This window comes from Passer domesticus, chromosome 2, assembly GCF_036417665.1.
Source record: "Passer domesticus isolate bPasDom1 chromosome 2, bPasDom1.hap1, whole genome shotgun sequence".
Lineage (NCBI taxonomy): Eukaryota > Metazoa > Chordata > Aves > Passeriformes > Passeridae > Passer > Passer domesticus.
This window is the reverse complement of record NC_087475.1, coordinates 43,168,481-43,193,052: the sequence shown is the minus strand read 5'-3', so window position 1 is coordinate 43,193,052 and position 24,572 is coordinate 43,168,481. Positions and strand designations below refer to the sequence as shown.

General features: G+C 39.2%; 1 protein-coding gene across 2 annotated transcripts in view; it reads left to right on the top strand.

Moving 5' to 3' along the window:
- Nucleotides 1-16,559: 16,559 nt before the first annotated feature.
- Nucleotides 16,560-24,572, top strand: part of GPC6 (glypican 6) — a 724,766-nt gene continuing 716,753 nt past the window's right edge. The window contains exon 1 of one of the 2 annotated variants that reach the window (XM_064408448.1): nt 16,560-17,441. In XM_064408448.1, the coding sequence (XP_064264518.1) occupies nt 17,048-17,441 (394 nt within the window). In that variant the 5' untranslated portion in view covers nt 16,560-17,047. The remainder of the gene's footprint in view (nt 17,442-24,572) is intronic. The other variant, XM_064408449.1, reaches the window with a different exon arrangement.

The following is a 24,572-nucleotide window of genomic DNA, read 5'->3' as shown; positions in this document are numbered from 1 at the left end:
ATTAGAAATTTAAATTTTTGGTCCTTTTCTGCATTATATGCTAAAATAAAGCACCAAAAGGAAGAACCCTACATTTGTCATGATTTTTAAATAATATTATTTGAAAAAAAACCCAACAAACCAACCAAGAAAAAAAAACAAAACAATGAAAATATCCAACCAAATCACAGATCCATGACTCCTTGGAGGGACTACGAATGTCTTAGTTGTGTCATTTTAGGTGGGTTTTTTTAAATGTTAAATTATAATGCTTTCTGAGTTTTGTCCTGTTTTGAGCCTTAAGTTGCTGCAGGATAGTACATAGCAGCACAGTAACCAAGGCAGGTTAGAACTTCAGTCTGTTCTCCAAAACTCTCCCTGACAATGCTGACATTGCCAGACATTCCTGGAATTTGTCATTTGTCATATGTTGGTTAAGCTGCAAATGCTCTCAAGAGCACAAATCCAGCATGCCAGCAAATAGTGCTCTGCTTTTGAGTGTGGACAGTAGAGTCACAAGCATCCCTGAGCAGCAGTTGCAAGGAGAATTTCTAGAAGGCTTTGAGATACTGAAACTCCTAGGGATGAAGCAGGAACTATATGTCTGAAAGCCAGAAAAAGTTCTTTGAATGAGAAGCATTGTCAGAACTAATAAAGCAACAACAACAGGGTTAATTTCCTATTTTATACTGCCTTAATTTTAATTTCATTTGCTCAAAAGAAGAATAAAAGAACAAGTGAGAAAATTCAAATGAATTATATAAAACTTGAAGGCTGCTTAGATCATGAGAAATAATGTACATGTAAGCTTTTCAAATACATCTATTAAGTATTTTTTCAAGACAAAAAGACGAAATACAAAAAAAAATTTTTTTAGTGGTCTTCTAGTCTTAAAAACATGAGGCACCCATTAGTACCTTATTTCCTTATTTCAGTGAGATAATTTCATGCATGCACTGTGTGGCTTGTACACATGCATTTACTTGGAATATATGCAGAAATTGTGTTGTCAACTTGTTGACAAGTTATTTCCTACGACTTGGTATGTGTTCGGGAGGCTGCAAGTGTGGCAGCCAGAGTGAGCCTTGAGCTTTAGAAAAATCATTGGTATGTTTGATTTGCAAAGTTTGAGAGGCTTTACTTGGTGTAAAGAGATTATTTAATAATGTGTGTTTGCAATTATAAACATGAAAAACATAGCTCGGTGTTTCCAGGTTTCCTATCTGTCCCAATGACAAATCAAGTCCTTGGTTTTACTCATTACAGATCCTGTGTATTTTTACAGAATTTGCATTATGCAAGTAGGTCACCAACAACCTCAAAGTTTCTGTGCTGTTTGAATCCTGTTGTGTGAACAAAAAATGGAAATTCATTTGAAGATATGTGATTTGCTAAAGGGGTTTGGGAAAATCATGAAATTATGCAAATGTTTTGTGCTGTACTGCATCCTTTTTTTTATTCTTTCTCTCCCTTACTGAAATAAGATTGAATGGTCAACATGGTAAATTATCTGAATCAGCTAATATTAAATTTCTGTTAATTAAACTGCTTTACAACTTTACCTAATGATTTTTATTAAGGTCAGCTCATATTTTTCATTGTTGCTTGATTAACAATTCTATCTCCCCATTTACTAGATGAACTCTGAATGTTCAGTAAAAGGAAGTATTTCAAAGTATCCTGGTTATATCTTTTAAATCCCCCCAGTCTATTTAACTGAATCCACAACGTATTTTATGTCAATAAGTGATAGTCTTTACAACCTCACAGTACAGCCAAGGATAAAATGTTACATGGATATGAAGTAAATTGATTTGAAATATTGTTCTGTTATGGCAAGAATGAGTTACTGGTGTTTCTCTCAAGGGTTTGATTTTGTGTGTTGTCTTATGCTGCCAATGTATTTTTACATTATGTACTGCCCAGTGAGTTGTTTTCTGTTATCTTCTTATTGCTGACTGAAACATAGCAAGTGCTGAGTTAAAATTTCATTATGTCAGACTGTGTCAGGTAAGTGAATAGTCTCTCTGTTGTTTTTGTTGTACTGAACACATATTTGAACCGCAAATTGTAAGAACAGGATAAAGAAATCCCAGCCTCAAAAAGTATTCAATATTGCCTGTAAAAATTCTCAAAAATCAGAGAACCCAAGACTGACCAGGTGGTTCAAGTCTGTCTCTTCTCAGCAGACAAAAGGGAAGTGTCGCTATTCAGGATAATAAGGAGTAGGTGTGGAAAGATGTATAACAAGTTTTCTGATTTGGGACTGCTGATGTCTCTAAAAAATCTTTCCTGTACATTTTTAATGCACTGATTATCACACTTCAGCTACTGGATTGCTTTGCAAAATCATATTTCATAAACTGATTAATCTGATAAAATCTGTTTTGTAAAGCATAATACTCTATCTTTTGACCTATTTTAACTATTACCTTTAACTCTGAAAAGGTTAGTGTGTTAATATGTGACACATTATAACAACCTGGTACTGCAAGCTGCAGCCGCCGAGGTTACAGCAGGGACAGATGGTAAATTATCTGAATCAGCTTGCAGGGAAAAGTTTAGGGAGGGAGTGGATCTGTGTCAAGAGGATGCTCCCTTTGCCACCACTGAGGGGAAGAGAAGAAAACTTGACAGAGGGCTGGGTGGGAAGAGGAATTGTTCCCTCTCCCATTATAGTGACTACTGGCTATCATGTTTTTCTGCTGCTTGGCATTTGTTGACAAAAGAGGCGCTCAGACTTGCTGGCTGTTCGTGGAAATCCAGCTTGCTTTAATTAGGATGCATTCCCTTCAGTAGGGCATATGCATAAATCCATATTTTCATTCAAGTTTTCCTGGGTAGAAAAACAGGATGCAGGCCCACCTGTATCATAGTAGCCCTTTTCCTTCTTTTTACATTTTTGGGTTTCCATCACTTCTTTTTTCTAATGTATGATCAAAGTTTATTTTGTGACATTATGGAACTGCAGAAGGACATCAGTTGGGAGAGCGACCTATGCTGGTGATCCACAGAGTGGAAAGAGCATGAGAGAGAATGGGGTGGGAGTAATGAAAACACCTTTGGTTAATCCTCACCTTGAGGCAGAGTGAGATATATGATTACATCCTCAGGAAAGATGAAAAAGAGACATTTAAGAAAGACTTAAAGATCTAAAAAAACATACCTAGCAGAATTTGTCCAAATTCTCTAAAATGTGCACAGTATGAAGAAAACAAAAGCCACCTCTTGTAAAAGACTTTAAAAAGTGGGACTTCTCCCAGAACAAACCATACTATGTCTGCTAGGCAAAAGTATGAGAAAGGACAATGAACCCTTGTTTCGCACGACAATCATGCTGGATTGATCAGGCACAAAAAACAATGTAAAGTGTGCTCTGCTGCTGGGGTAATGTTTTCAGTCACTGATGCTCTCACCTGCTCGCTGTGAGCATGTCAGAAGGCTTCACTCTATCAGGGAGAGAGAAGGGGCTTACATCCACCCTGGCAGAGCACATGAATATGATAAATTCTGTTTTCTATCTGTGAAGAGGACTACTACCACTGGTAGTTTCTGCCACAGCTCAGTTATAGGCAAATGAAGTCTTAAAAAAAAGTGAAAGCAGGAAGAGTGCTGCCAATGTAAAATTTATTTTCTGTGTCTCCTGTATCAAAGAGATGGGATGTAATCATTGACACTTGTGCCTGTGTTGGAACTCTGAATGATTTTTAAGTTGGGATTTGGTGTACTAAACCACCTCAGATGAGTAATAAAATTGAGATGATTTAACACTATGTACTTTTGTTGGCTGCTTTAAATAGGTAAATATTTGTCAGTAAAACTGTCCTTTTCCAGCATCTGCAGAAATATGCTGTGACTCAAATGGCATTATTCTACCACCCACAGAATGTTTTTTCTCAGAGATCACAGAGATTAAGATGATAAAAACATATTCTAGTAATAAATATGTTACAGGAACATTTCTATTGCATGGATGCTAAAACTTGAATGAAAAGAACATCTACCTTAAGCACTTTTTTTTCCACCCCCCAAAGAAGATTATCTCCTGCTTTGTTTTTTTAATGAAGGTCTAGCAAAGAAAAGGATTGGTTCATCCTTTATAGTATGACTTCTGAGGAATAAATATTTTTTCTCCATTTTCTTCCTGTAATCCAAGGTTTTGATCTCTTGCTGTGAATATTCATTTTATATATTTTCAATTGTAATAGTAAAATGAATATTGTTATTAGTCTGTCAACATTTCATTTCATCAGCATACTCCTTAGTGAGAAGTAGCATCTTGAATGAATTTAAGACAGTTAGTTTTAAAAGGATTTTTTTTTCCTGAAAAGTTATTTTTTAAGCTGATTAAACTCTGTACCTTATGTTTTGTGGCATTCACAGAACACCATCTATAAGAAAACCAGAAAAGGTTTTCTTATAGATGGTGTTCTGCCACCAAATAGCTCTGATCTGATGAAGTGTGGCCCCCCAGAAAGAATATTAGTTCCACATATATTACATGCAGTCTTTTCCTTCAAAAGTACAAGATGAGAAAACAGATACTGGGAGCTTTATACAATGAATGACTTATCCATTTATGTTTTGTGGAATGATTTAGGTGAAAATGTCTGGATTCACTCATCAACTAAAGTCACTAACATTCTAGATTTGACCATTTGGAGATTCAGATGTATTTTGTGATTTAATAGATAAAGCGAAGTGGAAATATATGGGGTCACAGTGTGAGGTTGTAGAATATGTCACTAAAGTTTTGTAAACAGTGATTTAAACTGAGGTCACTGTCTTCCTATTCAGATACTTTATGTAAGCAACATCATCTCCTATTGAGCCTGAACATCCTGACTCCTTTGGAAAATAACTTTTCTGTAAAATTCCCAAGTGCTAATTCTTTAGCCAAGATTTGCTAGCTGCAGAACATCTCACCTACTGCTAAACTAATACCTTCATAAATATTTCCAGGTACAGGGCTGATGGTTATTTTACACAGAGAATATTTTTGCAGTGATCACTGTCAGGAGAGATAGGGTCTGATTAACACTGGTCACCTTTGCCAGCTGGATCTTTAATCACAGACTCTGCAATAAACAGAGAAATGTAATCAATAAAATTGCAGATACTATGAAGAAATATAGGTGGGGACTAAAAGTCTGTTGATAAAATCTGGTGATTATTTCTCATCAAGATTTTAAGCTGTTACCTTCTTTACCTGTAGCACTACCTAGCAGAAATGAGTGGCCAATTATTAATAAACATTGCAAAGGAAAAAACCTAATAGATTCTCTAAGCTATGTTTTTTAAAAATTACTTTTATTTTCTTGAAGTATCTTTTTTTCTGTATGTATTTCTTCTGCTTCTTACCATGGGTTCATTTGGTAGACAAATGAGTTATGCACACTAATTAGAAATTTGCACCATTCCTCACTATAACTTCATTGTAACTTAACATTTCAGGTAACCACATAACTTAAAGCCTTTCTAGAAAGTGATCAATTACTTTCATTTAACAAACATATTATATATATGTTTTGCTTTTCAACTGATAACTAATTTTATCCTATTATTATACATAAATTTTATATAAAACCCCAATTTCCCAAAATTTATAAAATAATCTAACTTCCCTATGTTTTCTTAAGTCTGAAATTTCTTTTTCCTCCCTCATTTTTTTTAAGTCTTGGAGAAAAGAAACCCCAATCCCAAACAAGAACAACAACAAAATCAAATAAAACTCCCATGTACTAAATGTGGTAAGTGACATTTTGACTTACAACTCTTCTGTTTCTTTTCATAGTAGTTGCATGCAACCGTCAAGGATTTTCAGGGAAAGAAAAATGGATACATGTCTTAAGTTTGACTCGTTCATTAGCCAAAAATTTAGGAATAAATCTCTCTATGTAAAAAATGCCCAAACTCAGATAAGAATACAAAGTTAATATACAAATTTAATTTAATGCATCATGTATAGAATACATGTTTGAAAACTTTAAACCTAAAGCATAATTTTAAAGAAGTAATTTTATCATTCAAATCACCTTTGAAATGAAGGAATGGCACCATTTCTCTTGATGATTTGGAACATATTTTCTTGATTTTTTTTTATCAAATAAAAAAAAATATGATAATTATGTCTATAGCTTCATAAATTCATGGTAAACTGTCATTCTTTTCTGAGAACAATTTACCATTAATAATCTAAGCCAGCAATTTGAGCATAAACTTCTTAGGCTTCAGCATGGTTTCTGTAAGGACAATTACAGGCATATTTGCAATATTCAAGGCAGTATTCAATAATTTGTCATTAATTATCTTTAAACCAATATCCTAATATATTTGAATGTTCAGAAACCTGACACTATCTCTGCAGGTGCAAAGCAGAATTCTTTCTTGTGTTATCTGTGCTTGCTTCCACATTTATTTTAAAAAATATGCAGTTGTGGTTTTCAAATTCAGATGATCTGCCACTTTTATGAGAGCACATAAACATATTTCTAGAAGCTCTGCAAATGTATTTCAGGGATGAATTCAGTATAACAATGGAGTTAGTGAGTGAAATCTTTCTTACCCACCACAGCAGAAAATGTACACGGCATGGGATTCATCATGCTCATTTTCACTCCAGTAATCACCCTCTATTTCAAAGTGCCAGTGTAACTTTATTACCAACTAACAAAAAAAAAAATAAAAAAAAAAAAAAATCATGTGGTGGACAGGTAACATAAGGGGTATGGAAATGTGCTCTTCAGCTAAATACTTGCATGTGCCTTACACGTCCCCGGTGTTTTGACTTATGTTATTAAGTCCTTCGCTTAATCCCTGCATTTTTGCAAGATGTGCATGGTTTGGTATTCAAGTGATGTTCAGACTTGTAGATTAGAGATATAATGCAGCGAAGCTCTGCCCTAAGCTTCTCTGACAAGATGGTATGAAGTTTTTAGGTTGCATGCAGATGTAGTCCTTGAGTTGATGCGCAGAAGGGAATTTCTAGGACTCAGGACATGGACAAACACAACTTCAGGGGCTCCTCAAAGCTCTTGGGTGTAGCCCTAGGGATTAGGGGCATGACACTTCCTTATCAGAAACAAGGGCTGGATGGGTTTGGAACACTGGTTTCAAATAAACACTTGTTTGGAACACTGGTTTCTTCACTGAAAGAATGCACAGACTCATTAGGAAGAGGAATGGACACATTCTAGCAATAACAAGGAATCTTTTTGCATTTTCATTCCTTTTCATTCTTCACATATTTTGTTCTATTGTCTGGTTAGATATGGAAGGTGCATTAGCCCATTCTATACATGTCAGTTTTTCTAGTTGTTACTATCCATTGTTTGGTAATATGCTTTTGCCTGTTGTTACTTATCTGAGTTTTCTCTGGCTATTGATCTGCAATTTTTCAGCAGCTGGAGTCATAAGACCTCAGTAAATCTAAACTGAAATCCAAACAAAAGGACTCTGCACGTGGATGGTTTATGTACACCCAAATGCGATCTACCGCACGTGGCCAGGCTAACTATACAACATTTAGCATATTCATTTAAACATATGCAATTTGCATACATCTAGTAAATTACAAGCAGGGACAGTATCTGTGAGGAAATAAATTGCCATAGTTCTACTGAGATTAGAGTATTTTGATTTTTTTTTAAACTCATGATTTCTGGAAGAGTTTTGCTTGATTTTTCAAGCTTTGCTTTTTTTTTAACTTTGCATTTAAAAAAAGAAAAGATACATGATGTAGGAAAAGCATCATAAGATGATTCTGTAACACTTCTCTGGAAATAACAAATTTACAAAAGGATCTGCACAATGTATGTGCCAAGATACCAAGGCTCACTTAAACTGACATTGAGATACGTGTGCTTTCTAAGGAGGTCTCCAAAGCCACTCTTAAGAATTGTGAGCTTTATCAGTTGTGAATTTTGCAAATATTTATTGTGGTAGTATTTATACTCATTTTAACTTGAAAGCAAGCAGCATGAGGCCTTTCTAGGTAGACAGAGGAGCACACTTATTAAGGAAGCATAAGAAAGGTATGAGGTAAAGCTTTTTTCTTGAATTGAGAAGAGTCCAGTCACCACATGTGCACTGAAAGAAAATAAGATCCAATTAAAAAGTCCAGAAAGAAAAATAAATAAATACAGAAGGCTGGATTCTAGGTGTAGACATCACAGCACTGCTCTTGTGCTTAACCTCAAAAAAGTATGCACCAGTTTCAGTCTTCCCAAGCCAGTTTCATTGTTCCAGTTCCACAAGCCACAAGAAAGAAGCCATCACTGTCATGCTTGTGACTCCTATAGGTGACATCTATCCTATGGAAGAACAAAGAAATATGGAGCTGAGTGCCAAGATATTTTCAAAATTTTCAGAATTTTTTTTTCTTTGTACAACTTTATTTCTCACGCAGGAATTAGAATATCACATTGAGGACTTGGAATTATAGAATAATATATGTTACAAGGGAGTTCAGAAAGTCATCTGCCCCCCCTTCTCTACTGAAAATAGCAATACTGAAGTGTAAGAATCACAATTTTTTTTCCAACAATAATGGAAAACAATACAAACAGGCTTAATGACTTTCTGCATATTCATCAATCTTCATACACAAAACTCCCACTGGAATTACAGATAACACAGAGAAATTTCTTTTACATTTTTTTTTTTGGTTTATACTTAAGGAATTGATACCTGAGATTTTCTGACTGCAGAGAAGCTTCTCTTCAGAGATTTGAGGCTGAAAGCAACTCCAGAGCCACAAATTTCTAGGCTCTCTCTTCAGCACTTTCTCTTTACTAGCGAGCAAAGGGTGCAACCCTGCTGTCTTCACAAATACACAACTCTAAGACTTTGCCAGACAACTCAAGTGTGTTAGTCAATTATCTGTGCCTTGTCAGGTTAGGCAAATGGTCTTTCAAAGGTTGCCTGGAGGCAACTGGCCACCTGTCATGCTGCCTTACGTGCCCACAGGGTCTTATGCTCCTTAGGTGTCACTGGGGAACAAACCATTCATAAGAAGTAGATAGATTGATGGTTCCTATACTAATATTCTTCCCTTTATCTGCTGCGTTCCCACAATCTCTCTACTGTGTTTTATCTGCTTTGGAACGGATGTATTTTTAAGGGTCGCAATTTTGTACTTGCTGCAGAGGAAACTGCAGTGGGAAATCAAAGTGTCCCCTTTTTATTTTTCCTTTTTTTTTTTCTTTCTTTTCCTTCTTGCTTTCTGCAAATAAACTCCTGCCCTTCCCTCTCTTAGCACTCTTTTGAAATCTTAACATTAAGACACTGAGCTCTAAGAAGAAAAAAAAGGTGATGCTATGGTTATACTAATGATAATTTTGCTGACAGAGGTGAAAATTATCAAACGAAGATAAGCTGTAGCATTTTGATGAAGGGTTCATGTGAGGACAATAAAAATAATCTCCAGAGAAAAAGGCATTCTCCTAAAACCTGTGAGCCTGGAAATAAAAATAAAGCATCTGAGTTGTTTAACAAATGCACATTTTATAATTAAAGCCAGCTACTGTCTGAAGATTGGAGGGAAGCTGAATACAATGTCTAAGTTTAACAGAAGGGTTAAAGGTAATGCTGGGAACTACAAAGCAGTGTTGAAGCAGTACAGGAAAAGCTAGCTGCCACTAAATTAACCAACAAAGAATTGAATAAGGACAGATCAATACCCATAACTGATTTTTCTGTATCAGAACTGTAAATCAACAGAACTCCCTGAACATGAGCATTGTTAAGAGAATACAGACCTTTTCTTTGTAATATCTGCAAAAAGTTTTCTGAAGAAAGTGGGGAAAACTTTGCATTAATTTTTTTTCCCTCTCTAAGATTGGATTTGTAGTTTCCTGAACAGCAACATAAGGTTATTTATCTGAAAAGTGTGCAGGTAAATATAAAAGAGAGTTTATGCGAGCCTTAGGAGAAGCGATTCTTCTATTTAACTACATATGTGGGATTTAGTGTCCTGAGGACAGAAAAAAACCCCAAAAATCTAAGACTTATACACTCATATTATATAAAACCTTCTGAGTTTTGCCATTTAAAGGTCAAACAGACATGAGCTGTGTTGAATCAAGCTACAAAGTACTTCTGGGACTTAGGAAAGTTTCCCTTCCATGGAATACTACTCAGGAACAAGTCACAAGGAGTTGAAAAGGAGTTGATATGGAGGAACTGTGCTTTCCCATGAAGCAAAACATACTTTTAGAAGGAAGTGACTGTTGAACCAGGGATCTTGTAGAATACGGTAATTCCTGTGAACTGCCCTGACTGTGGGAAGTGGAAAAAAGGATAGGTTTTGACAACCTCTGTAACACTCGCAGGGTGTAGTTGGTAAAACTGGAGGTTTATGAGGGATTTACAAGGCATGAATATCCAGTGGAGCTCTGCACTGCTTCCTGCTGGAGGCTGCATTCATTGAAGGCACCTTATAAAGTGGTAATTTTCCCAGATCCAAAGATATAAACATTTACTTTATTTTTAGGTTATCTTCTGTTTTAGGTACCTAAGATCAAAACCAAATTAAGAACGTAATGTTTGGATGGTTGTATTGTCTGTAACCAGAGGGTAGACCTAAAAGGCTGTATCTTTTCCAACAGTGTCCCAAAGCACATGCCAATGGAAAGGGCGAATTTCTACAGATAATGTTTCATCTTGGCCATTTAGTTGCTGAACTTATTCCTGAGCCAGAAGTCAGCTGTGTATTTAGCAATTCTTAGATAATTTCTTTTCCATTGTCTAATCTCCCATGGACCCAGGTAAATCTGTATTAAACATCCACAGGTAGCAATTCTTTTACATGCTATACAATATTTTGATTATGGCATGTCATGCCCATGCATGACAACAAGGTGATGACATCATTCCATTTAGAGTACCAAGGAAAATGAAATTACATTACTGTGCCTGAGGTGTATCTTCCTTTACTCTTCACGTTTCTTGCCTGTCTTTAACTAAGAATGTGGCTTTTCTTCTTTCACAGCCTTTCAGAACACGTGTGTGTACGGGAATGAATGTACCATTGCAACCTCCTCCCACCCTTCATTTGCTGATATTCCTAAAATATATTTTGGTTTAGAAAACTGAAAAACCCAAGAAGACTGACAAGGTAAGCATGCCAAGAAATAAAAGAAAATTTACTCTCCAGCAAAACTGCAGCTATTATCATAATGCACATTCCAAGTCAAGTCTAAGATGTCCCGTATTTTTGCTGAATGTATCAGCTTGTGTGACTCGTTAGGCTCCCATTCATTATGGAAATAGACCAGTAAATTACAGCTTTTGCAAATGAAATCATTATAGCTGTAACTTACAAAATATATTAAGCCCTTTGATCTTTGTCAGAGAACATATCATATACTTTTAAACACATTGCTCGGAAACGGTAATTCAGAAACTATAAACCTTACATTCACAGCTTTAATGCATATATTATGCTGTATATCTATATCAGAAATAATGCCCATATTCTGTCTATTGAAAATTATCACCTTAAATTTCAGCTGAACAGAAAAAAAAATTATATTGCAAATTGATAAAATATGAATGAAAATTGTCCCCAATGAATACCTATGGGTTTTAGCATTACTCAAGACTATGATCTAAACATAGCTACCTTTTTTTCTAGTGATAAGGTATTGTAAATTAAATAAAGCTAATTTTTTTTTCTAGTGATAAGATATTGCAAATTGAATGTTTTGACTCTGTGATTTTGCTTCAGTGCACTCTGTAGTTCAGTATTTTATACATCGAGGTTTAGGCAGATTAAATGACACTACCTTAAGTAGATAGGAAAAAAAAAATTAAGAAAATTTATGCTATGAACAACAGCCCCGGATTGTTTGCAGTAATCCTCATCTGAAAGGAGTGACGGTTCTGTCCAGGTATTTTGATTTACCCATTCAGTTTCTGTGCATGAACTTCAACTATTTGTTCACAAAAGGTTTCATAAAATGAACAGCTAATATAAAAAGCGGCTATTTTCCCAAAATAGCATAGCCTGCAGATTTCAAGAGCAACCACTACTTCTTATTGCCTGTAATTAATATGACATCACTGATTACCACTTATAAACCTTTTTTATGGGAGCCTAAGCCTCCTATATTATGCATAACTGAGCATATGGAATCTTAGATCATTTTTTGCCTTCTGTCTCTGAAAATTTTCAGAAGAAAGAAAGCTAATCATATTTCAATATTCTGTGTATGTAGCAGGTCTGTTTTCTTGGCCAGGAATCTGAAAACATTTTCTAAGAGGACTTACCTAGCAGCTGTGTTGACAATTCTATTTTTTGAGTGCAACTTCTAGAGAAAGATGAGTTTTTCACACCTGTGCCTCTGGAGCTCACTTCTTGGAAACAACTGGGCTTTGCATTAATTTTGCAGCAAACACCAATCAGTACAAAGAAAAAACCTAAAGTTTCACCTTCTAGCACAGACTGCTATATGGAGAAAGTTTTTCAATGAAGGCTCTGGACAGAACATGAACAGTTAAGAGGCACCTTTTGATGCTGCAATGTATGCCTTCATTGAACTTCTTTTTGGTAAGTTTTACTGGGATAAACTCATAGCTCAGTTTCAACCTCATTATTATGCAGCTAATAATTTCTGGACTTTTAAAGAACAACATCCACCTGGAGAAGACATTGTAGACCTAAAAAAACCAAGTGCCTTCATACCTCTCCTCATGGTAAAACGAGCATGTTTGGATTTCCCTTTTGGTGTGCAAAGCCTAGAGTGTGAGTGACTTGGTCCTCAATATCAAGGATGTGTTCTGTTCTCTAAATACTTTGGCAACCTGTGTGTGGATGGATCTTCACCTAAAATTAAGGCAAAATCCTAAAAGCCCTCCCATCCCCAGAGCAGCTGCAATGGTGCAGGGCTGGTGCTGTGTACAGAAGCCATCGTTTGCCCCAGAAATAACTGGAATGTCAGAGCCACTTCCCCAACAGGAATTCTGTCAGACATCTGAGAATCTTACTGATTATTTCCTCAACCAGTGAAACATTAATGATAAAAATCCATTATGTGAAAGCTGCAAATCTACTGAGTGCATAGGTTTAATGGAGAATGGAGAAGTCAACTTCTCTTTTTTGTGAAGCTGAGTTATGGAGCGTTTTGACATTTGCCAAAGCTTTATTGTCAAGTCAGGTGAAAGATGCTTTTGTCTATGCAGTCCCCTTAATACCCATGACAACAAGGAGAGTTTTTTGATAACACCTGAAAATAAATCAGCGTATCTTTCAAAGTAACATCATTTATCCTGTTTCTAAAGGGAAATAACTCAAAAACATGAAAAAAGGAGCAAAAATTCCTTCTACAATCTCAATCTCATACCTATGTACTACACTGTGTAGTACACTAAACATTTAACATCTATAATCGTGTTTTTCCACTATGTCCTTGAATTGTTTGGAGCTCAAGATGAATGCTGCTTTGCAAATGATGCAGCAATTCAATACTTATTTTTTTCCTTATTGTTTAGAGGTTCTGTAAGTCCTTTACTGCATGCCACGAAACTGTCTCAGCCACATAAGGTGTAGTATTCCAGTGGATGAAGGAAATAATGTTGGCTGCTGTTCCACTTTCAATTGATGTTTTTATTATGATTGGGTGTGAATGATTCGTTTTAATTCATTTTTTATATAAGTGTTTGAAAACAAAGGTTAAAAATCATGTCTTCTATACTTTTTGCAGATCTTTAGGATAAACTTTGCAAAACAATCAGTTAGTAGAACTTGAAATGAATGAACACGTATTTGGAATAACTTGAGGAAAAAAAAGCCCACTTGTGGTAAACGTGGCCAGCAGATACATTGCAAAGTCTTCATTCTAAGCAATCATCTATGTTACCACATTGAATGTGTTTGATGAAGGGGGCTCTCCAAGAGAGTAAAAGATTGATTTTCAGTCTGACTGCCAAGTATGAAAACTATTAAAAATTTATTTTTAAGTGCTATTATATCTTTCCAGAAAAATACAAAAGACACAGAAACTTTCCCCGGTGATCAAAATATTCCATACAACTAAAATAAAAGGTTTATTTTCATGCTTATGCAAATGAATTGAGTTGTTGAAAAGTGCTCCTACCCAAAATTAATGTGGGAAAAGCCAACATTTTACCCAACAACTTAGCAGTCTAAGCTCTCTCACTGATGCACACCAACTCAAGAAGAAGTCCATCTCTGCCAGAGAATGCTTTAAGTTGGAAGATGCTAATCACCATGTCCAGAGGAAGGAAGGAAAGCTTTAAAACAAAGTTAGAGATCTTGTCATGAGTTGTGAAACACACTAGTTTGATGGTTTATTTACGTGGTTCAGCTGGAAAAGGATGAATATGATGTGGCCACCTCAAACAGTCCTCTCCTTTCAGGACTCCTGTGAGTCCTGAAATAGGAGAGCTTTTAGCTCATGCCTATGATCTGCCTGGCAGAAGGTGTTATGTTTCTAAGTGATTGCTAAAGCCACTGGCTTAGAGTGCACTCCAACCTGGGCTTTCTTTGGAGCTCCTCCACTTGGTAGAAAATTAATTACAAGCATACTGAGTACACAAAATGATTCTCCCATGTGATGAGTAGGAGATTTGTTGAAGCCAAAGAAATACCCGTGTTTAAATGTGAGCTCCTGGAGAGTCAGGCATTCCTTCCACATTCAGGACTACAACACAACTGGCTGTCTAGGCCATTTGCATCTGAGGCAGGATTCAAAGGTGGAACTGAGCCTGAGCTTCCCATAGCAAGTTTCCCATGTTATATAAAGGTTAGATCATGCTGTCATTGCCTTATGCAAAAGTCTAATTACACTAACAATGGCATGAATTCAACCGGTATTTGCAAAAAATGCAGGAGTGAACATGCTGCATTTTTTTTCTGGCAGATTTACATTTTTCTTACAAAACAATTACCTAGAGACATCTCTAAATTAATCACAGGATCTCTTTTGCTCTTTTATGATGATTTGTGCACTTCAAAACAGTTTGCTGATTTTTTTATTTGCATATTTGAATCTGTGTCAACTGATTTTCCTGTGGGTTGGAGAAATGCTGAAGATTGGATTGTGGGGGAGTGTGTCATGCTGAATATGTGGTAAACTAATGCTTGGCTTTGACCACAACATAGAAGACAGTTGGAGCGATCCAGAGGAAATGAGGTAAATTTAACATTTGTAACACCCTTCTGATCCTGTCCTGGGGTGAACTGAGTGCATCTTCCATGTATCTTGCACACCCTGAGATCTTATATACAGATCTGTCAAAACATTTCTTCACAGTAAATACACAAACCATGTCTAACTTTTCACTGATACGGGGCACTAACATGTACTAACAGCTTGTTCTTGGTAGTGGGCTGGTTGAGACAATGAGCTCTCCATTTGTAGGTTGTTATAGAGGGGTTCACTTGCATCCAGTGCTCTGGTGGAAGTGATAGCACTTGACACTGTTGCAATACACACAAATACTGCTTACCCACTGTGTGCACAAGCAGTGTCAGAGCAGCATCATTCTGTTGGGGAATGGGAGGGAAAAGGAGAGGGAAGAAGAAGGAATGACAGTGTGGGAGAGGTAAACCCAGGAAGGGAGGCTGGAGGAACACAGAACTCCAGGTGTGACCCAGAACTTACACCGCAGCTAATGTGACACCCCAGCAGCACTGGCACCCAAAAATTCCTATCTAAATGTGAAAGTATCTTGAATTATGATATGTTATGGTACTGCTCTGTGGCTTCTCACTGATAAGTCAGTCTGCAAGATCATGGTCTTTTATTTCTTCTGTTGGGCCTTCTTCATTTCATCCCGTATCTGACACATCTCCCTCTATACTTTGGACAAGCTATCACACTTCTCTACAGTACTCATAAAAAGCACTGCAATATCTTTTAAAACTGTAAGTTTTGAATTTCCTACCAAATACTTTACAGATTATTTTTCTGTCTCCCAACCCAAGACAAATTAACCTTGCAGGAATTTTCTTCACTTCCCCCATTCAGTTTTTTGCAGATGCTCATTTGCGGAAAGGAAATTTATGGTTTTGTTCCCCTGCTCACCTCTCCTAGGTTGGCAGGAATTATTCAGGTCAAGGACTATCTTTCTTGTTTTCTCATTCTTTGTGTGATGCACAGAAACACCTTTCCTTTTCTTTTTCCTTTAGACGATGGACTAATCCTCATTCTAGCTTGTCAGCTCAGTTATTTATGTGTGCAACAAACAATAATGGGGAAAAAGTATTTAAGGGGCCAGTCTAACCCTGGTACTACAGAGAGCAATACTGCCGAGGAGTAGTACCTTTTTGACGTCTTGCTAGCAGGCAATTTGTAATTTTGGGTCCAGGAGCAGCTGGATTTGTGGTGAGGAGGAAGTTTTCAGGGCTGAGGGTGCTTTTCCTTCCTTCTGCCAGAAAACAGCGATCCATGCCAGGATTTGCTTTCTGCTCCTATATTCAGGATTTCTGCGATGCAATGTGTAGCACGTTTCTCTCTCTCTCTCTCTGTGTGTGTGTGTGTGTGTGTGTGTGTGTGTGTGTGTGTGTGCGTGTGTGCATGTGCCGCTCTCCCTCGCTGTGTCTTGTCTCCAGGATTTCTCCCTGCCTGGCTCCGGAGGCTGCTCCAGCGCTGCGCGGAGCAGAGGTTTCCCCGGCTCCCGTAAATACAGGCACACGCATCCAGTGCACCACACGCACGCACACCACACACACACAGAGGCACACAGGCACGCTCCGAGCCGCTGTCCAGTCCATCCCCACGCCGGCTGCTTTCCCACCGTCTCCATCCAGCCGGGCAGAGGCGGCAGGCACAGCTCCGCGGCGGATCGCGCTGACGCTGCCCCGGGACTCCGCTCGCAGCAACGCGCCCGCGGTTTCAATCTTCACAAGCTTCAGAGAGATTTTACCTTCTTTTTTTCCTTTGCCTTTTTTCTTTTTTTCTTTTGGTTGTGTGGTTTTGGTTTGGGGTTTCCCCCCGCCTTTATTTTTTTTTTTTTTTTTCTTTTGGCGTGGGGCGAGCGCTCTACGCTTGGAGAAGGAGCCGGAGGGACAAGGCTACCGCTCTCCTGCCCCCGCCGCGCGCGCATGTGTGTGTGTGCGCGCCCATCTCCCCCCCGCCTCGCAAAAGTTTGCCTGGGCGGCCGGGGGGCTCCCGGGCCGCCGCCCCCGCAGCCGAGGGGCGCGGCGGAGGCGCGGCGGAGCGGCGGCGGCGCGGGACTTGCGCGCCGCGCGGGAGTTGCGCTCCGCGCCATGCCGGCGGCGCGGGGGGCTGCGCGGCGCTGCGCCCTGGCGGGGCCGCTGCTGCCGGTGCCGCCGCCGCCGCCGCCGCCGCTCCTGCTGCTGCTGCTGCTGCTGCTGGTGCTGCCGGTGCTGCCGGCCGCGGGGACCGAGGGCAAGGCGCGGAGCTGCGGCGAGGTGCGGCAGGCGTACAGCGCCAAGGGCTTCAGCCTGGCCAGCGTGCCCTACCAGGAGATCGCAGGTGAGGACGGGGCCGGGCGCGGCGGGGAGCGGGCAGCGGCCGCGGAGCGGGGCCGGCGCTGCTGCCGCCGCCGGGCTGCGCGCACGCCCCAGCGGAGCGCGGCCGGGGATCGCGGCGGTGTGAGCGCGGAGCGGAGCGGCTCTGCCGGCCCCGGTGGCACCGGGGGCTTCCCGGAGGAGCGTGTGTGTGCGTGTAGATAAAGATTAAATACATACAGAAACTAAAGGGGTGGGGGGTTAAAAAAAAAAAAAGGATGACAATGACGGGGATGCAGGTAGGCTCAGCCGCGTTTCTGTTCGCTGGCTGAAACTTCTTGAGAGTTGCAGCCGGGCGGCGATAGGCAGCGGGCAGGTCCGCAGTGGCGGCTGTCCCCGCTGCCGCCCTGTGTGGGGGAGAAAACTTTGCCCTCTGCCCGCGGGCACAGGGCGTGAAGGAGGCGGAGGAGGAGGAGGGAGAGGAGGGCAGCCCTGCTCCCCTCCGCGCCCCTCCGCGGAGCCAGGCCGGGCGGGTCGCCCCTGGGAGGCGCCTCCGCCGCAGCACGGATGGAGCAGAGGCACCGGCTGCCGGGGAGAGGCACCCACACATATCCACACACTCCCGCCCGGCAGCCCCGGCAGCCTGTTACTTGGCTCTTCCGTCTGTTGAAACATGCCTACAACAGGTTATATCGCAACCCGCCTACGAAGGTGTTGGGAACAGTTTTTTGTTGTAATTATTTTCCCCTACTTTTCCATACAACATTATCGGTATTGCATCTTGAACACTGAATGAATAAAAATACGTTTGGGGCTGAAATTCACTTAGCGATCAGAGAGCACCACAAAAAGAGAGCTATTATACGTGAAGATATGAGCCTAAAGGCTGCTTAAATCGGACTGCCTGAGCCCTCAAAAAAGGTTTATGCTTCGCCACTGGCACTTTGCTGTTAGGTCCTGCTATTTGTAGAGTGAATTAGATGCTCCTCGGTTTGCTCGCTTCCTCTTGAAAGTTGGAAGCAGTAGATTTATCTTCCTTGAGGTGAAATAATGCCACAGTTATTCACTGTGTAACATTTAGCACTTTACATGAGCAATGATAAATGTAGAAAATCTGAGGACAGCGAGGCTGTAGTTCACAAAGATACAAGGAAGGTTGTTCCATGTTGCACCTTCATCCCTCAGTCTCACTGATTCTCTGGTCTTTCTGTGCTTTTTCCTGTAATTTATATTCAGGTTGCTCATCAGTTATATGAAATCATGAAATCTCTCCTGTGAGCCACAGATCCTTTGAATATGCAGTCATGCTTTCCCTTTGCTCACTGTTACACCAGCTGCTTTCAGACAGAATGGTAGGATATCCTCTGTTACATTAGAAAAAGAAATTCTAGTAAATTTCAGGCTTCTAATAACTTTGGGTAAACACTTGTTGCTTTCAGCTCACTGAGAAGTTTTATTGTTTCATGTATTTTCTGAATGTACAGTGCAAAGTTGACATGCAACTTTTAAGTAAGCCTAGCATTTACAAGTTTCTGTTGACATGTATCAGTACAGAAAGACTCAGAGTAATTTAATATTTAATAGTAGTTCGATCCAAAATTACTCCACAGTTTCCTACTAAGTTTCATAAGTAAATCTGCTTTTATGATTAAGTACATGATTTATGGGGGAGTGAGTTATTTTTCTGAGCTTCCTGTTGAAAGAGTTTGGTCTTTTTGTGGTTTATCTTTCTTATTTCTAGTTAGTATATCAGCTTTTGAGCAGTTCTGTTTGTAGCTGTTCAAGTGATTTGTTGTAAGACTAGGATTGCTTTAAAGTGTGTTTCTAAGTGTGTTCTTGTACAGTGCTGCAAGGTGGGGTAATAGCTGTTTATTCAGCATGGGCTCTTGTTAATGTTAAAGCTCTGTATTTGCTGCCTGGTACGATGTTGGAAATGTAGTTAAAGCAATCAGTGGATAGGTTTGAGAAGTTTTTTTCTTCTTCTTTTTTTTTTTTTCATTCTGTCTTTTTTCCATCATTCTGACTTGGTTAAGGAAGCAATGTGTTAGTGTTACAGAAGTGTAGTCTGTCAAAGGCCTCATGTTTTAAAGGAGTTCAAAGAACTTTATTACAGTCTTATTTCTGAACAAACATTGTATTTTAAAAATATTTTGCATCAATGTCTTAATAATATGACAATAAATAGTAGTACACTGTGGTTTATGTGTTTTGATTTAACAGTAGTCATATTTTTTGTTGTAGTTTGTTTAAAAGCTATTTTCTAGCTACGAGTTTTGAAAGGGTAAACTGAAGACTGTGTACTGAGGCAAAGTGTGTACATACTGATGTAAAGAGCTGTGAAGAATCTGTTTAAATTATAGAAGCTGTGGACATAGAGGGATGTCTCTGTTGAATGGAACTGCAGTGCAAGAGACTTGTTAGATAACTTCTGTAACATTGTTTATACTGTCACTCACTTTTGCACAGAGATGGTAGAAGTTACAGATGAAAAAGGTTGTCAGTTTTCGCTCTGTAAGGAAGAGTTTTCCTACAGTATTTTGTTGCACGTGAAATATGTTGAAGTTGGCAGTAATGTGACTACAGTTGTTCACAGTACTTTTACAGCAATGCTAAATTGTTCTGTGTGATTGTGTAGAACATATTTGTAATCATCCTTCTGTTTCTGACGTCTTGTCTAATAACCACATTCTGGTGCTGTGACCTTCACTAGAGTACAGCACATAAAGTTGTTTTCTGATGTAGCTTAGCAAAGCAAGTCCTCAATAAAGGAACTTTACCTGGGAATGGGGGCAGAGGAAGAAAATTTGAAGTATACTTGATGTGCTGCTGTGGGCTTAATTCTGTGCATTAGTCACATACAGGGTGAGTAGCCAGAGCTTGCAGTGTGTGCTGGGCTCTCCTTGTAACGGGCTCCTCCCTGAGAGGAGCTACTCAAGGCTGCTCTCTAAGTGGAGTATCCTGTGGGTTAAAAAGAGTTCTACTGTGAGACTCAGGTTGCCATGACCCAGCATTCAGGAGTGTTAGTGGAGCTCCTGAGGACTTTGCAGGAAATATTTTGCTGTAGGAAAATCTGTAATTTGAAAGTCAGCACACAACAGCAAAATCATAGAATACATCTTTTGGCAGTACTTGTTTAACTCCAGCCGTGCCTTCAGTAACTCACGTCGTCTTAGAGGAAGCCATGAAAATGAAATGTCAAAGTTGGATTGTGCCCTTGCCTCAGAATTTTCTGAATGAAAGTGAATGTCTGATTGTGTAAAGTAGTATATGTGTCTGCTTTGTGCCTTTCCACTTCCAAGGTGAAGGGTGTGGGGGTTTTGTGTGTTGTGGTTTTGCTTGGGATTTGGTTTTTTGTTTTGTTTGTGGGGGGGTTTACTGATATGCTTTATATGCTGAATAATAGTTTATTCAGATAAAAGCTAGAACTGTTCTGATAAAGCATCCAGCAGTAAAGATGTTGAATTCTAAATGCTGTGTAAGAAGCATGTGAACTTTGTTCCCCTGCACAGATGATGGACGAGGTGAGATTCTGGCAGCACAGTCACCATAGTCAAAGTGACTGAAATGAAAGCAGAAGCAAACCCTTCATTTTGAAGGTCAGGAGTCACTTGAAATTGTGCTTTGATGAATAGGCTTTATACTGGCATAATACAGAGGCGTTGACTGAAGCGAGCAAACGTTCATAACACAGTTGCTTGTAGGACCTAAGTTGTAATAATAACAACAATGATAATAATAATAATAATAATAATTATCATCATCATACCTCAGTAGTTACCCATGCAATGGAGCTGTTAGTTCATGTCAGATGTTCCCAAGATATTCTTTCTGAATGTTTTGCTTTCATACTCTAAAATGAAGTAATAGATTTACAGAATAGGGAAAATCTTCCTGACTGAGTCTGTATTCAAGTACTTGTTCATTAATACCTTCTTTTACTGTTTCTCTGCTGCCCTCACTGAGAGCTATGTGAAGAAAGTGTCTGTAGACCAGGAGGTAGATGGGGATTCACAGACAAACACCTTGTGAGGTTACCTCATCAGTGTTAAAAAAGAAATAGCCTCGCTAAAATAAATACTATATTCAGTGCAAATTTGTGAAATCTGTTTTGGGCCTTTATACATTAATTCACTCCTGATCTCCATGATAGCAGTGAAGATGAACATAGAATATCATGTAAACTTTAAACTTCCTTTTTGTTTGAACACTGTTGTAGTTGTATCCTCCACATTGTGTGTGACACCCCTCTCACCTCTGTTTGCAGTTGCAGTAATTGCATCATCATGTGTCTCTTTGGTCACCTCTCTTTATGGCTTCCCTTATTTTCCAGTTGTGAGTGCATGGTGCATGCTAATAAATTGGCATGTGCATGTAGGTAGGAGGAAGTGCAGCTTTCCTAAGACCTATCTTTGCAGTCACTTCTGTACATCTTTATTGGCTTGTATGTGACTGATGGCCTTAAAGGGAATACAACTTATGTATACACATCTAAAACCTAAAGGTGATGTTTGTAAGATCAGGGCCTTTGAGAAGGAATAGCATGTTTTGAATGCTCATAAATAATTCAATTTTGAATGAGAATTTTATATCTCAGCATCTGGAGTTTCCCAGTGTGACTTTATGCTAGAGTATTTTGGAAAGAGGGACTTTAAAATAGAAAAGGCAATGCTTTAATAATAAATGTAATTATGAACTTCAGTGTGTAGTTTCTAATCACCTCTTTTATTTCTGTTGTCAGTCTGATTTATAATCAAAAAACACACCTAAAGTATAATATTTTCTACATGTCTAAGTGCTAGTGTGTTAAACTCTTCTAAAGCTGTATTAGTACTTGTTTCATCATATGCTGAAATACTCCTGAGATTAGGTGGTGTTCAGACACCAGAGGTCAAGCACTATGTTAAAAGCTCAGGCCATTCTTTTTTATATTACTGCAATAAAGAATATATTCATTTCATTTATATTACCACTTGGCTCTCATAAAAGGTCAGTTTCAGCTGAATGTACAATTACTTGCAAATGGCAAATCTTATAACAAGCGATCAACAATAAAAGCTTTTCTGGGTAATTTGTCTTTAAAACTACTACCTGCCATTTCTTTTGAATGACTTGAGCATCTTGCAGTATCACTTGGAGATATCTGTCTTATTCCCCATGATACATGTAAGAAAACTGTGCATACTAATCTTCCTTTCTGCTTAGTAAAGTAAAAATCCATAATTACATTAAAATTTCTAGTTGAAATAACAGGCTTGGTGCTTAAAACACCATTATGGTATCAAAGTATCAGCACTCCCATTATTAGCAGAATGAAATTACTTTTCTAGTGAACTATGACTGTATGCCCCCTTTTGTACCTGGTTAATGGGTGCTATCTCCCTATGAAGGGAACCCACATTCCATGGTTTTGACTGTTCATGCTACCAGGCATAATTATTTTAGCAGTTTAAATATGTGTAAAAGAATTAACGCTTCTTCAGAAATTCCTAAGAATAGCATATAAAGGTTGGTGTTTAAAGGCAAAATTGTTATTATGCTAAAGAGAGAGAATACATTATAAGATGCAAAAGGAATTTAAAAAGTGTTGCAGATGGCAAGAAACCATATGCTGGTAAAATTCATAGCGCTTTATTCCTCTGTATGTAAAAAAGGTCTAAAAACTTACTGAAACCAAGATTTGCTTTCTTCACTACCTATTGCTCTAGAACTCCAGCACACACACAAAAAATGAGCTCCCCTGATAAGAACATTTCTAGCTCTTGTTATAAGAGGCTGTCACAAAGACCATCAGCTCTCTCCAGCAGGTTTCTTTTGGCTAACGTGACCTTTTCCTTGCAGCAAAGTGGAACAGCAGCACTTTATTCTGTTGAGCAATTGTGGAACACAGAAGACACATGGCATTTGGAGGCAGGTGCTGCCAAAGATGTGCTGGAAGAGGTTCCCTCTGACTGCACAGGTGACAGCAATTTGTGTCCTACTGTGACATCCGCCCAGCAGAGCCATTCTCTGTGGGCAAAGTCAGGGGTTGTGGGTCGTGCTGGGAGGGTTGCTGTCCCCTCCAGCCCCTGTGAAACCTGAATGTGCAGGGAGAGGCTCTGCAGCACAACTCCAGCTCTGAGATGGAATGGAGATCTGCTGGCCACTCTTTCTGGTCCTGATTTTCAGGGTTGGGTAGAGGATCTGCTTTCAGTGCACCAGAATGAAGCGGCCAGGGCTGCTTCTACTCCTAATGCAAACAGCAAATTGCTCTCCAGCTCACCTGGCCTGTGAGGTCTGTCACCTTGTGCTTCTAATGGCCTTTTAACTGTGTCTCCAGCTGAGCAGCAGATGTAAAGGGTTCTGAGCATCTCGAGCTGTTTTTTTTTTTCCTCCTGAAAGAAGCATTTCTACAGATGCTCGACAAACAGTGGAGCCGTGAACCTGCTCACTGACCTGTTGAGTTTAAAATAGCAGGGCAAATCTCCCCAAAATAAGTGGAAGCGTCGACTGCTTTTAACGGGTGCTGTGGAGTGGCATTAAATAAGTTTGCTTACAGAGTAACACACAGTATCTCTGTGTGTGCATGTGTGTGCATGCAGAGGTAAAGTTATGGCTTTTACCTGGGGCAGCTTCAAAGTCACATTTAAGGACTGAAAGAGCTAGAGAAGTTGCACATTACCAGAACAGGTGCTTGCAAACCAGGTTGAAACTTTGTTTTATGGGCCCATCTGACCAACACCTGAATTCAAACATTAGGCACAATAAAGAACTACACAGGACTCGCTTCATATATGTCAGAAAGATCAAAGGCTAAGTCAGCCATGCTATTCCTACTGTTTGGGAAGTCCAATTAGTTCAAGATTGATGCTTGAGTAAGCAGTAGGTCCTATAACCTGCCTTGTAAGTCAAAAGCCAGACTTCTCTGTTGCCAGAAACAGTTTCTTTGCCAGTCTGCGCAGCTCTTGATGTGTTTGTAATAGTAACAACATATTTATCTGATGTTTTAAACCATGTTGAGTTTCTAACATGTAGGATCATCTTTTTGGCATTTGTATGAGTTGGCCTTGGAGGGAAGTCAATGCATGGGGTGAGGCTTTCGTACATCTCAGTATCAGATTGTGATGTGCTACAGTGGGAGCGTGTATGTGGATACTGCTGTGGCTGGAGAACTGTGGAG